Raw genomic sequence first — 15,367 nt, 5'->3', positions numbered from 1 at the left:
TGGATCCTCAGTACAGCCAGCACTGAATTCTGGTGGAGAATAATTTGCAATTGTCCATCAGCTCCACAAAGTGTGAATCAAAGCATATGAACCAAAGACAAAGAAATTCCAGAAGGGGCAACAAAATAGCTGGGAGATGCTTCCCACCAGTGAGAGACATAAATTTAATTTAGGTCTTGCCCTTTTGCTTCAAAAGCCAATGAGTTATAATTTGATTTTTAGGCAGAGAGTACTCATAACCACCAAGATGAGGGGGATCTCTCATGCTTTTCTCCGTCCTAAGTAAGAATTTATCAGAGCTTTTGCAACCATGTAATTAGGGCTAACTCAATGGGATCTTTTGGGTGCTAACAGGAAGATGGACACATACATGCATAACCTTCTTTTTCAAAGAAACCTTTCTATTAAAAAATAAAATAAAATGACAGACTAGGGGTATCCTAGCCAAACACTTTCATATTAAGGAATGTTTACATCTTAGATGCTGTGGGTCATCAGTATCCTTGTGTAGAAGCACTAAATCACTACATTAGAAAAAAGATGAAGCATGCAGGAACAGATATGATTTTGAAGAATGGAAACTTGTCTAAAAGAAAAAAAAAAAAAAGGTGTATGATTTTCTTCTTGGTACTAGGAGGTGTATTGGCTGTTTTGGTTTTAATGGCTATTCACTTACTGAACTGTAAGGACTAAATGTTTTGGAAATTAACAACATGAGTGCTTAGAAATTTTTTGAACATAATGTAGGAAACAGAAACAGAAGATCTTCTTCTTCTGTATAACTTCTGGATAACTGCTCTAGTTGTAAAGATATTTACCTGCTGTTAATGTATTGCTTGCCTAATCCTCCCAGAGGAACGTCATGAACAGCATCTTGTCTACTGCAGCTGCCTTTGCCAAGAGGAGATACCCTTCACAGGCAAAAACAGCAAATCATAATAAGTGAGAGACTATTATTTGGTTTATTTTGCAGATTTATTATTATTAGATCATCTGCCATGTGAGCTAATTCAAATGTACTTAAAAATAGTACTTCTACGTAGCTACAGTATTCTGAGATTCTTCATTTGTGTGAAGGAGGAATGGAAATAGGCTTTTATTATCACTCAGAATCCGTACTGTGGTACAGAAGCAATATGAGGAAATATATTCCATCTGTGGTTAAGGAGCTGTCCTTCCCTGTAACTCAATCCTGCTGCTGTTTGTTGTGTCCTCTCTGTTCAGAACAAATTGTCACACATAGCAAGATGATGATTTTATACTAACTTGTGATTTTTGCTGTTATTATTATTTACTTTTTTGATGATTCTTCTGAAAGCCAATTTTAATGTGTTAGTAATTCTCATGGGATGGCTGTAAAAATTCTTTCTTTGAAGCTGTCCTCATGCTGTCTACGCTGAGGAGGTCCTCAAATAGGTGTAGTGTGTAGGCTAAGAGGCAGCAGCAGTGCAATAGGCAGCATATATTGTATTAAGGCATAACCATAATATCTGAGTTATGAATTTTCCCACTCATTATTTTACAATTACTGCATTTATTCTAAGAGCTGCTGAACAAAACCCTAATTTTAGGGTGATTAAAGGTTTCAAGGTTTAAATTCAATGGAAGACAAAAAAATGAGGGTTCTCGTTGCATTGCCTTACACTAGAGACATGAAACTTTGAGAATAAAATGTGATATGTCTCTCCAATCATTACAGTATTTCATTTTCTTTTAAATGTTTTGGGTAAGTTTTTAATGGGAAAACCAATTAGAAATAGCAACAAAAAACTTTTTAAATTAAGAAAGTAATTTAACCTTAGTTTTCTTATTTCATATTAGGATCTTAAAAATGCATGGACTGGTGAATGTGAAATAGGCTTTGTTTTTAAACCATTTTTTTCCAAAGCATGGGAAACTTCACATACACACACAGATATAAAAGCTGTGTTTAAAAAAAAAAAAAAAAAAAGGATTGTCAAATTGTCTGGTTTTGTTAGAGACCCTGAAATGAGCACTAATGTGTATGTAATGACTGTCAAGTCTGTCTTGTTCACCATCTCACTGTGAAAAATTTTAAAAGCACTACTGATTTTCTGATTATTATTTTCAGAAATGAAGGCTGAGATTAAATGTGGGTACTTTGGTTGTGACATCAGCAGTTGTGATACACCTTAATTTATTCACATACCTTTTTGTACTGGTCTCAGGCAGAAAACTTTCATTGTCATTGCAGATTCCTATGTCTCTTACTTATGAGTTACCTACTTTCTGGGCATCATTCAAATATTTAGAAATGTTTGTTCAACAGAAAGAAAAAACTCCAGCTTTGTAACTGGCAGTAGCTATTAGCCAAGGACTGGTGCTCTTGGGAATCAGATAACAGTGTACACGGAAAATTTGCTCACATAGGAACATTAGTAGTAGCATGAGCCTTTTTTTCTTGAAGAGAAAAATTATATAAGTCTATGCTCATAAAAACAGCCAATTAACATTTCTATATGTATGATATATATATATAATACAGTGTATATATAGTATATAATATTTTTTAAGCAAATACCTTTTCAAATCTCTAGTACAGTCCAAGTGAGTTATGATAAAGCACGATAGTTCATAGAAGTAAAGCCAAGATTCCAGTGGCCAACCTGAGAAAGGTTATTTAAGGTTTGTATCTGCAGTTAAGGAATAATGAAAAATCCATTATCCTATACAAGCCTCAAAAGTAATAATTTCTGTCAGTTTTATTGGTTATTTATGCGGATGTTATTTAAATCTTTCCTCCTACTAAGAATGAACAACTGCATTCCAATTTTGTATTTTGTTTGTTTGTTTGTTTAAATCACAGAAAAAACACAGTGTTCCTATAAATCAAAGAGAAATTCAGTTGTTTGTGACTGACTCCACCTTGCAAAGTGTGGTTCATGACACTCCAAAAGTTGTTGCTGTGTCGGTGGCTGCATCGTGTGTTCTCAGGACAGAAATCACAGATGCCCTCAGCGTTGCCTCACAACTTGTCTGCTTCAGGGATGCCCTGTGGGGAAACGGTGAGCTCTGTGCCTGGTTTTGAAGCAGCTGGAATCCAACTGAAGTAGCATCCTAACCTTTGACACTGCAATACGTGGGCTGCAGAGATTTTCGTTTTCAGATGGAGATGAGATGTTGCAAGTTGGGGAAGAAATTTGAAAGGATTTGTAATTAGAGCTTTCCTGCAAGGTTGCTTTTCTTGCATTTTTTTTGCTTCATCTACAAATTAAAGGAGAAATTCAGTGATCTTGCTGTAGGTCCACCAACATTTCTGTCAGTCTTCCCTGATGGCTGTTGAATCCAATGAGCAGTGTCAATCAAATTTGCTAGCTGGCAGAAGTCTCAGAGAGTCACAGTTTGACTGACTGTTGTAGGTCCCTTCCAACTAAAATAGTCTATTCTGTTAAGAAACTTGGTTTCATTTGTTTTTATCTTCTTGCAGAAACTTGTTTTATTGAGTTTACTACCTGTAAAAGGAGTAACAGAGGGCATCTAAAGACTTGTGTGTCCCTAGACACAGAACTTTTACAAGTCCTATACTATATTAGCTGTGAGCTTTTACCACTGGAGGCAATAACCTGTGTAAATGACTGTGTGTCATGAAGCAAAAATCTCTGCTTTGGAGACTAAAGCATTGCATGCACCTAGTCTTTGTAATCTTTGAAACAAAGTAAGACCCCCTTGAAGGGGTGGCCAGGCTTATTACCAGGGAAGACACAAAGGGGACATGGTGTTTGTGGGGAGCATGGTGCAATGCAGTCAGAGTGGAATCGGACTCTAGTCAGCCATGGTTGAATTTTTAAAACATCATCCTTTTTCCCTGGAGTCACGAAGTGTAATGAGAGTGTGATGCATGTATCGCTGAAAGCAAAATATTTTGTCACTGAGAAAACTTGATGGAATCTATCCATCTGCTTAGTAGCTGGCAGAGATGGTTGTCTTTATTGGCCATGACAATTAACATGGTCACCTTTTTCCTTGTTACTGTACTGAGCTGAAATGTCTCTGTTGGCAGGTATGATTATTTGTGTTGAACGTACTGTTCTCTTATTACAAAAGCCTCTTTTGTGCTCGGCTGCCGGTGCTGACCTCAGTGAGCTGACTGGCCCTGTCAGACTCGATGAGCTGGATTCTACAACACAGGCCAACTCCATTTGTGCTGTAAGAGGTTTGTATGGCCTTTCCTGAAATTAATATGGTTAATTATTTGTGCTCACTTTAATCTTTTAGGTCTTTGTATTGATTTCTTGGACAAATAGTGTGGGGGGATAAAAAAGCACAGTATTCCTGTGGTTCATTAGGGTATTTTCAGTTTTCATACTTCTTTGTGGGCTCTGTTTGCTAGCCAAGCTCTGCACCCACTCACTCACACTCCAGGAGAAATGTTTGATGCACAACCTGTTTCCTTATATTCCTTTGCCATCTTTGAGGAGCCTTCTGTTCACACCAGCCATGTTGATGTTGGCAACAGTAAAGTATACCAATGTTTTTTAGGCAGATGGATGTGTTAGCCAGACCATGAGTGGTAGGGGTTAGTGTCTGATTTCCCTGGAACTTTGCTGCAGTGGACAATATAATATTTCACCATAGTAATCTAGCATAACTTGGCCAATGTTTTCTCACCAGCCACTTTGGATCAGTGCTTTGTCTAATATTTCAGTCCTACCACTAACCATGCAGAAATATTTCTTACAATGTATTTTCTAACATTTCCTAATCATGCAGAAACGTTTCCTACTGAGTATTTTCTAACACTTTGACGAGTCAGCTTCCTAAGCCTCCCAGCTGTAGAGTGGCTATAGGGAAAAGTCCTTAAAAACTCAGCAACTCTTGGCTTTTAAGGGCAATTTCCTCTCTTAATTTAACTCCTATGATTCCAGTAGCTCTTGTAGAAAATTCTGGATAACGTTTTACATTTACACCTTCAAACATTAACTGGAGCATTTGACATGAGCTTTAAAACAATAGGAAATAATGGTTACAAATTCATCCTTCCAGCTATGGAAGGATTGATGCACATGATGCACTGGAAAGGCAGTTTGAATCCATGCAAAGCTGTTACTAAACACCTTCTCCTATGGTAAAGCCACAAGTTAGCAATGCCTCAGTGATTAATAAATGAGCACCCTGTGGTGACCAATCTTGAACTCTTAACACTGCATAATGGAAAACAAGCACAACTAGAAGCACTTCACTCAAAGCCTTGGTTGCTATGTACATCTCACATCAATATTAGGAGTTACTTGAAAGGTATCACTGTCACTGGGTGAGAAGTACTTTTTGACTTTTTTTTAACCTCTCCAGTAGCTATGTTGAGAATGATCATTTCTCCACTTTTCATTATATAACTAAATATGAGAAGTGCCTGTCTTCTTTTGTCCCATTGACAATGTACCAAGAACGATAAAGCAAACATTTCTCTGTCCTTTCTTTTTGCAGTAAAGCAAAGAAAATACACATTTCTCATCTATTATGTAAACAAATACTTACTTTACACACATGGGAGGTGTTATGCATTCCCTGTTCTGTATTACAGATGGAAGGACAAAAGGATAAATTAATCTTACAACCTTGTTTTGCTTCATCTGAAATGTGTCCAGGGCAGCTGTTACCACTAGTTTCCTACACTTTTGTACCAGTGTAGAATATAAAGTGTCTTCTCTATACCTGTGCTGCCTGTGGGTGGTAACTATTTTTTTGTGCAGCCGAAAATTTTTAGTAGCACTGAAGATATATATCCAGTGTTTTGGAATTCAGGTAGTTATTGCCTACATCTTTCTGCTAAAGAAGTGAAACTTACAGCATTAACCCTACTTTGTTGGTGGGAGCAGAGGTATTTGATGGAGTAACCCATGAAGGAAAATGTATCATCTCTAAAATTCCCTTAAGGTCTCTTTCTCTTAACTCAGAGGGTTGTCAGTCTGGCTTTCAATGAGAAGCAATATTACCTTGTTCATTCTCTTCCTTTGTGACCTCCTTTCACTTCCTGTGCTTTTGGTCACCAAAAGTTCTATGTGGACCTCCTCTCACCTAACACAGAGGCTGCAAAGGCTTTTACTCTACTCCTTTTTGTGGCAGTGTTTTCTTTCTGCTCCTTTGCAGTCATGGCTACTTCTCCTGGCACTCAGGGATTTGTCAGGCTCAGTCCTCCCTAGAAAAATCTTCTTTTTAACCAGCGTAAAATGCAGGTGCTGATAAACTTCCCCCTCCACAGATACAGTGATTGGTCACAGCATCAGAGCCTCCAGGAGTAGCAGGACTGCCTGCTGGATTTTAGGTAGATCAGTCATTTTTTGGAAGGTATATGATAGAGTAAGTTAGGTTGGAAGGAAACTCTGAAGTTTCTCCAGTCCAAATTCCTGCTCAAAGCTGGGCCCCGAGAAACCTGGTGTAACTCTATAGCTGGCCCAGCTTTGAGCAGGAGTTTGGTCTGAATGAGCTTCAGAGATTCCTTCCCCATCAGAAAGCACAACGTTGCGGTCCAAGCAGAACCAGTGAGTTTGTCAGAAATCCTTGTTTCGGGGAGGTCCAGTCATACCAGCTCTGGCATGGAGTGCATTGCTCTGCAACAGATGAGTGAAACCTGTGGTTGCTTTCTACTGCAAAGTTTATTCTTTTAAAGATGAGACTATGAGCTCAGGGTTAATAGATTTTCATATCTCTATCCATTGCAAAGTAATTTCTAACTTCTTCTTGCTGTGTAGTAACACTCAGGGTGACTTAAATGTTGGCAGTTCAATACTGCAGTGTTTTCCTCTTAACCATTATGAGGAAATTCTAGTTAGTCCATACCACGTATGATATATGGGAATATTAATTGATCGGTTATGTTTGCCTAGTATATGACTTACTACCAGTGACTGAATTTTGACATTGGGTATTTAAATATCTAAGCACTTACTCAAGGATGGGGTTGGTTTTTTTTCAGTTTCTGTCCTAACAGTGTGAGTAAAATGGGATCAATCAGCTTACCTGGGTTTCTCTTTTTGATTTAACTTTCCCCTTCCTGTCCATTAATCAGGATAACTGATTGGAAAAAATACTACACACATTAGTTTTTCAACCAGAGTTTTAATCCTCAGCTCTTCTTTGCATTACTCACCAGAGACCTGTTTTTCCAGGTGTTGTCTTCTTGTCAGTCTCTTTTTCATGGTATCAGTCACAAGCCATATAGATAGACTAGAGGTAAAAATAAAAATCTGGCTATGTGCTTTTTTATTTAAAAGAAAGATTTGGGGAAAATATCCAAAAGGCTTGTGAACATCAAGCAAAATCTAGAGTCTTGAGAAAGATGTGCAGCAGTTCAGCAGCTTAATCTGGAGAAATCACTTTGCAGGCAGGCTGCACAAGGCTCTCACTAGGTTATTAGATCTGTTGCCACCTTCTGTTGTACTTGTTCTGACTTCGGTGATTTCTGGTGTTTTTATCAAGAGAACTCTTTATGTTGTCATCAAAATAAACATCTCCACTAGTCAGAAACATGTCAGTATGATCCTGATTCATTTCCTTCACATGTACTTGTATTACTTGTGCACTGGCATCCTGTAGTTGCAATATAGCACACAACTGGGGGAAAGTTAAAAGGCTGGAATGGCAGAAAAGGGATTTTGTTTTGTTCAAATGGTTCTTCTAATGAAAAAGTGAATATGTTCAGCAAACTAATCGGTAGCTTTTCTTTTCCACGAACAAGGGAAACATGCTCATACTGTGGCAGAAAGCATCCTACCAAGTGCTGATGAAACTCCCAAAAACTTTATCACAAAAACTGAAGAATCAAAATCATTCCTGTAACAATCCAAGGGGTTAAATGCACAGAATTGCTAATTCTATCTGTGAAAGTGTTTCATTTATCTGCCCCGAAATTGGATCATAAATTTTATATTTTAGGAGCTTTCCTAATATTCAGACTTGCTGTCCTTTGAATTCCCAAAGAAAATGACAGTTTTGTTGTTTATGCATAGCTCCCTCCTTCTGTCAGTCCTTATCCCAGGAGAACTAGGAAAGCAAGGGATTAACAACCTGTGTTACAGAGCAGACAAGGTAAATACTCCCTAATATCCAAGGGTTTTGTTCATTGAATGCAGTATAAAATTTTTAGTCTATCCTTCTGTTGTACCAGTGAGGGTTTGTTTTAGTGTAATTTCATTCTTACAGGTGATCCACTTTGTACACTTTGAAATACTTAGAAGTATTTCCTCCATAAATAATGCTCATGATTTCAGCGTATCATTACCATAAAACATAATACACTCTTTATTGGCTTCTCTAAAACTCTAGATACATTTTTTCTTGCCAAAACTAACAAGGCCCTTTGTATTAGTCCAAAGTATCTTTGGCATTCACTCCTTAAGCACACACTTAAATCTGTTGGCCAGATCTAATATCTGTTAAATCAGTATAAATGAAGAATAACTCCATTGTTAATGGAATTTAACTAGCATAGTTGTTTTTTAAAGGAATTGGGTCTTCTCGTTGACTTATGTTTCCCAAATATTGATATCAAGCTATCTGACCATGTGATTTTTATAGCTATTTATTTCCTGGGGAAACATCAGATGACCAGAAAGAAAACAAACAAACAGAAACAAATCAGAAAAACAGTAAAACCCACACAGAAAAAGAACTGAACCTATTTGGATAGTTAATTATCAATTATCTACTTTCTGGTGTTTTTAGAATGTAACATATGCTGCCAAAGTATCATCCCTTGTTGGAGAGGCAAACGAAAAAGGAAGAGAGCTTGTTGGAAGTGCTGATGCTTGCTCTGATCAGTCTGATTCTTAGGCTGAGAGTCAAAAAGGATCAAACCTGCTGTGCAAGCAAACAGGAGTGGCTGTTGCTTGCTTTCTGCTAGTGTTTTGCAAGAATTTCATCTTCTGCAGGTACTATTGTTGGAGTTAATGAGAGGACTGCTTTCTCCTGGCCTACATGCAACAGATGTGGCAATGGAAAGTTGGAACTGTGTCCCCAGGACAGGTGAGAGTCAGCATGCTCCAGAGCACTCCAGGTGTTTTGCAGATGTAGCCATAACAGCAGCAGGTGATGCAATGATTCCTGCAGGCACAGGCTGCACTTTGTTCCTTCCTAGAACTAAGACGTAGTATTTTTATTGCTGATGAACTGATAAAACCCACAAGGTTAGATTAATTTATTAAGAAAGATACAAGTAGATATGAAATTGTTTGAATTTGCAGTTATCACTTTTTTTTAAAAAACTAATCTTGAAGTATTGCTTATAAAGTTCATAGCCCAGTGCATTATGCCACTGCATTATAATACTAGTTTTAATAAATATACACATAAATCAAAGGTCTGATTTTAAGTTCCTTTAAAAGTAGCTTCTTGTGTACCTTGTTACATCCTGTGTACCACCAATTCAACTCATTCTTCTATTGAACTGTGCTCTTTGCTGCAATTTATCTAAGTATGAAAGAGTTGTGTCTCAGACCTGTTGAATTTAGAACCTTTCTAAAAAGGATTTTGAATAATGCTGGGAGTGTGACTGTCCCAAACGTGAAAACTGATCCTATAGAACCTGTTGCCACCTGAAATGCTGAACCTGCATCACACTGGCATGCCCTTGGAGACCCTCCCCTTCAGCTGCTTAGCCAGCTTGCTCTTGCAGAGACTGAGATACCTGATGGGGTTAAAAACGAGAGGATGAGAGAGCAGTCACTGTGTAAAAAGAGGAAAAGGAGGAGGTTCTTTCTACTGCAAAAGCTTACAGAAAGCTTAAGGACAAGTTGGGTGGGTTTGATCCATTGAAACAGATAACATTTTCCTAAGTAGGAGAAGCTTTCCACTGATGCTTTGTTATGATGTGTAGCCTCTGGGGGGGGAAGGGCTGAAAATAATTTTTTAAAAAGTTCTTACTATATACATAGTATCTTACAAAAAAAAAAAAAAAAAAAAAAAAGGCTGTGTGTATGTTCACGCAGTAGTGCAGTTCAATAAAAATCCTCTCTACTGTGAAGGACCCTTTCACTTAATTTGGATAACAATGTAGCATCAATATTTGTTTAAGATGTTGTTCAAGGAAGCACTTACAGCTCAGCTTAATTTTATGCTTATGACTTGTGTGTGCTGAAAATGTTCAATGTTTGCCTAAATCAGTAAGTCACTTGGGCCAAATCTATACTACAAATATTTTTTTGTCCTAACTTTTAGAAAGTTATGAGATTAGTATTTGCTTAAATGGGGTGACTATAAATAACAACCTCCCCCCATGTTGCCAAAACTTATAAAAGAAAGATCCTCTTGCTAGAAGAATTTGGGTCCTCCAAGAGAGTTACTTGGCTCTATCAACAGAAGAGCTCTATTTGCTGTTAGCAACTGAATCTCTACCAGGGTTTTCCTATTAAAAGTCTTACCAGCAAAGTAATTTAGGGAATAAGCTAGCTGGGGGGATTGGGTTTTTTTAAACATTTTGATTCACAACTGATGGCTTTTCCATTTCTCTCTGTTTCGTCATCATTATTTGCGTATTTCAGAGAATTGCTGTATTGCAACCAGTGCTCTGGAGTTGTGATTTCACCAGTGTTGAAAATGCAACTAGAAGTCTTCTTGAGCTGTCCATCCCGACCTCAAAGTACAGTAAAAGTAAAGGTAGGGCACGAAAGTGAGTACAGTGAGGCTAGATGTGTAGGCATATAAGTCCTCCTAAGTCCAGACTTTATTATAAAACAGCTCTATCAGAAGAAAAATTAAAAGATGTAAGAATATCCCATAATTTAATCTGGTACTAAGCTTGGGTTTCATTGGACTAAGAACCTGGTTCCCAGATCTTATTCAATATAATACAGTCATTGAGTTCATCCTGAGGTTTGCAAACTGTTTATAGTTCAGCTGATGCACTTTGTTGGGTTGGGCCTTCGGAAACCTCAGTCTCTGCAGCCTAAAAGGAACATGTATTTTTAGACTCCCGTTCTGAACACCTTCTGTTTCACCTCTCCTCCGCTTTCTTGGCCAGAGAAACAAAAGCTATATTAAAATGATACTAAATTAAATTATATTCTATATTAAAATGATAAATTTTTGTTCAGCATGACTGTTTTAACCTGCAAACAGAATGCCTTTGCATACATAAGATTTTTGTCATGCACAAAACCTGTTCATTTTCTCATTCCAGCTGTTGCAAAGGACAATCTCTTCTCTCCTGATGTCCCCCACCAGTGAGGATGGGGTAGGTATAATGAGTGCTGATGAAAGAAAGGTAAACTACATAATTTACTGTAGAGGCAGAGTACAGGAGACATTAATCAGATGGGAAGGTACTTGAATCATAAAAATGGAAGGGACTTCTGGAGATCTTCATCCAACCTATCACTCATGGTGAACTATTGCCAAGGCATGAGCAGATCAACCATGACTTTGATTTGCAGGATCCTGAAAACCTCCAGGGAATGGAGATTCTGCCTTTCCAGGCAGCCCGTTTCAGAACTGCACTAGGAGCAGTGGGAAATTTCATTAGATACAATGATATTTTTTTTTCTCGTATCCAGCCTGGGATTTGAGTGGGCTGAACCCTTTGGTAGTCCCACCTTCCACTTGCTGATGCTCTGCTGTTGCATGACTATCATCAGCTGATATCCACCTTTTTTAGAAGAGGGGTGCCACAGGCAGGGGGTGCAGACAGCTGTAGCTCAGCTGTGGGTCTGCAGAGCTATCCACAGATAGCACCATGTCCAGACATGCAGGGCTGTGACGAGCAGTGTGCTGGGCTTTACTCCATTTTCTGGCTGAGGATCCAAAGACAGCAGTGATACAGTCCAAGCATCCCACCTTTTTGGAATGGTCTTCTAAACTGTACAAACCACAACTACTTTCTGATAGCATAACCATGAAATTACTGGCAGGCAGTAATGGCAGAGAAATCTGCAAAACTCATGCGAGATAATAATTTACGACTGTATGAATGAAACGTGTGAGCCACGGGGATCCATGGGCTAAAGTACAGTTTCTGTAATGGCAAAGTAGTTATTCCTTTAATCTGAGATATCAGAAGAACCCTGACATTTGGCACAGTGACCCAGATTTATCGCAGGTGAGGGAGGCACCCGGCGAGGTGCCTGGTTGGCATTGGCTGCTGGATGGTCGGCAGCAAAGGAGTGGCACCTTCAGAGGGTGATGAAGTCCAGTTAGGATCCCGAGATCCCTCCCTCTCCATTGCACGTGGAAGGGAGCAAAGATCAGCTTGTTGTCTTGTTTAATCATCCCAGGTACGTATCTTCAGTTAGGTGACACGTATTGGGGTCGTTTTGCTTTCCCTATCTTACATGGTTTTCTAGGACTTTGCTGTTACATGCTCCAAGGATGTGATGGGATTTATAGATGATTTTAAAAGTGGAACATTTCTCTGAAATTGTAAATTCTTTTTCTTATACTAGAGTGTGTATATTTCATTTAAGCAATGAGATAAAAGAAGCTTCCAAAATATGTTTGCTCTTTTAATAGCAGTTAAGTCTTGCTAAGTTTTATAAGATGTGTCTGGTTTCATTACAGACTGGCAAAACGTAGTTCTTTTTTGAGTTACTAGAATTCAAACAACCTCTTTTTCGTGTTTCTGTTTTTATAATGCTAGTATTTAGAAGTCTGGCAGCTTAGAAACTTTTTTTTTTCCTTAGCTTAAATGCGGGGATAATTTTTTCCTTTTTTGTTAATAAGCATTTCCATCTCTCAACTGCTTGATTTTAAAAAGCAGCACATCTCAACAAAGATTAATCACAAGAAATACCACTTGAGGTGGCACTTTTTTGCCAGTACTGCTGAAGTTTCTTTTTTTGTAATCACGTCTTCTGGCAGGATGGTTGGTTTTAGCTGCTGCTGCCCCTGGCCACTTGTTCCTTACCTTGTGACAGCTCTTCTGTTAACATAGCTGTTTGTCCAGCTGCATGGTGAATTACATTGCAGAACCAGTCTGGGGTAAAAATAATCTAGAGGTAAAAAAAAAACAAAACAAGGGTTGTTTTTATCTTGAATCAGGGAAAAGACATGGGCCTCACATACCTGTACCAAGGCACAGCCCAGATGGAAGTGGGGACATGGTCAGAAGCTGATCATAGGCAAGTCCCACTGAGGAAAGAACTGGATGTGAACCAGACAGGCTCCCTCTTGGGCAAGGTGTCAGCTATAGTTGTCACCAGTTCTTCTGTTAACCTGCTCTCTCATCGTAGAGAAGTCATCCCTGCCTCACATCCCTGTCCTCCATGCAGAATCCAGTCTCTGCAAATACCCTCAGGCAGAACTCTGTAGGTAAACAGCTGCTCAGGTCCTTGCACTAAAGGGACTGTGGAGGTGCCAGTGGATATAAACGATGTGTGATACAACACAAAGTTAAAAGTAGGGAAGGGGGGGGGAGGGGGAGTAAAAAGAGTTAGAAAATATGTTTTTCTTTAGCGGATCTGTTAACAGAGGTAATCGATAGGTGGTCTGTATGTACACCTTGCTGTGCTTGTGAAATCCTGCCGTGTCAGAAAGGCAAGAAAAGGAGCACGTGCAGGTTATGCTTCAGCAAACTGAGTTCAAAGTCACAGTCGGGGTCTTTTAATTATTTTTCAAACAGCTCGTTTTTAAAAGCCTGCTAGAGAAGCAACACTTTTAAGCAGAAGTGAGATCTAATTGTTGGAACTTGACTGTATTCTTTCTCTGCACCAGTTCTAATGCATCTTTCTTTTTGAGTCCTTAAAAAACTTGTCTGTTGGAAGAGGACCTCACAACCCTGCATCTTCCAAGCCGAATGCTGTTTAGAACAGAATGTCCAGGACTGTTTGTTTTAATCAACATGCTTTTATCACTGCAGAGCTATGAGCTGCAGAGCGTGCTGGGAAAGGAGGTGGGGTTATTGAACTGCTACGTCCACTCCATAACCAACCACCCCGACTGTGTTGGACTGGAGGAAATTGTTCTTCTGGAAGCAGCAGAGAGACACTGAGCTGAACTCTGGTCAGCTTCTGCAGTATCTGTGGACTTTGTAATCTGGTTATCTGTTAACTAGTGCCACAGATAATGTATAATGCAAGCGTGATAAGTATCAAGATAGTTTATTAAAACTGTGATTTACAAAGCACGTTGTGCTAACACTGGAAAAAAAATCTGTTAAAATTCTGTTCAGCTTTCTGAAGTCTTATTTTTTTGATCAGTTCAGAATTTCAGAAGGCTGTTCTTTGGCATGTTTGCTGTTCATGTATGTAAAACACCTTGTTCTGGAAGTTTTGAATAGTTGTGAATTTTTTTATAATACTGTATTTATTATGTGTCAATGGGAAATACTGATATTTTTTAAATAAATACCTTGCTGTAGGCAGTGAACATTGGTCCAAGCTGAGTTTTATCAGCAGATTTCAGGTGTGCCACTGGCTACAGTGCACTGTGTTGTGCTGGAATTCTGAGTTGTAACATTTGTTATCACCTGACAATAAATGTTAATAAAGACAGAGATTTGAACAAAGTTTATATTTTGAAGTGTCAAGCATCTATATGAAGTTAATGTTTTACAGCTAATTGGTCTCTACACATAGAAGTGCTGCGTTATCTGCAGCTTCCCACAAAGCAGATGTTTCATTACACAGTTTCTGTGAGGTGCAGAGTAAATTGCTTTGTAGGCCCTGTAACTATCCTCACCCTGACTGTACAGAGACATGGATTACAGATCAGATAAATGATACCGAAAGATATTTATTCCTGTGTGCATTGTTTGAGATGCAAGAATTAATGTAAGAGTTCAGTCAGATAGGAGATTATTTTCCCCTTTCATGGTTTTTAAATAGCCCTTACGGGTTACAGAGAAGGAGGAATGGTTTTGCACAGGTCCAGCATGTGATTATCCAGCAGAAAAGGACCAGCAAACTGGTTGCTACAGAATTCATCCCTGTGGCCAAGGACAAGCATGGAATGTTTACATGCATCACAATTCCTACAGGAATGACCCCAGCTTTTGAATCCCCTTTCTTTCCCATCCCCAACACCCATCAGTCTCCTTACCTGCCCTCCTGTAAGGAAGAAGAGAATGTCAGCCTGACCCTGCCAACAGGGACTGCTCTGTACATGATCAGGGGGGCCCCATCGACATCAGCAAAGTTTCTCTCTCTCTTAAGACCACACTGGCTGATGGAGATGCTTGTCCTATCTGGCCATTTTTTCTGCCCTGAAGATGCTGTCATCTTTGTGCTTGCACCATCAACATCCAGCCAAGTAGCCTGACCTGTCGCTCCGCAGTCACCCAGGCAGTGGCCTCGCTGCCTGCTCTCCCTGCCCCTGGCAGGGGCCAGAGCCAGGGCCCAGAGCTGGGAAAGCCCCCCGCGGGCTGAAGGGCCTGTGGGCAACAGCATCTCCTGCCGGACCGCAGCTGGAGCAGACCTGGGGG

The 15,367-nt window shown here is 39.2% G+C and overlaps 1 protein-coding gene across 1 annotated transcript in view; it reads left to right on the top strand.

Moving 5' to 3' along the window:
* The window catches only part of SPIDR (scaffolding protein involved in DNA repair), a 184,911-nt gene extending 170,975 nt beyond the window's left edge, over positions 1–13,936 (top strand). The window contains exons 10-15 of the mRNA XM_010006890.1: positions 2,828–3,026; positions 4,022–4,174; positions 8,889–8,982; positions 10,497–10,611; positions 11,135–11,218; positions 13,805–13,936. Coding sequence (XP_010005192.1) covers positions 2,828–3,026; positions 4,022–4,174; positions 8,889–8,982; positions 10,497–10,611; positions 11,135–11,218; positions 13,805–13,936 — 777 coding nt within the window. The remainder of the gene's footprint in view (positions 1–2,827; positions 3,027–4,021; positions 4,175–8,888; positions 8,983–10,496; positions 10,612–11,134; positions 11,219–13,804) is intronic.
* The last annotated feature ends 1,431 nt before the right edge of the window (positions 13,937–15,367 follow it).

The sequence above is a fragment of the Chaetura pelagica genome, unplaced genomic scaffold, assembly GCF_000747805.2.
Source record: "Chaetura pelagica isolate M959 unplaced genomic scaffold, ChaPel_1.0 scaffold109, whole genome shotgun sequence".
Lineage (NCBI taxonomy): Eukaryota > Metazoa > Chordata > Aves > Apodiformes > Apodidae > Chaetura > Chaetura pelagica.
The sequence above is the reverse complement of the archived record's forward strand: the minus strand, read 5'-3'. Positions and strand labels throughout refer to the sequence as shown.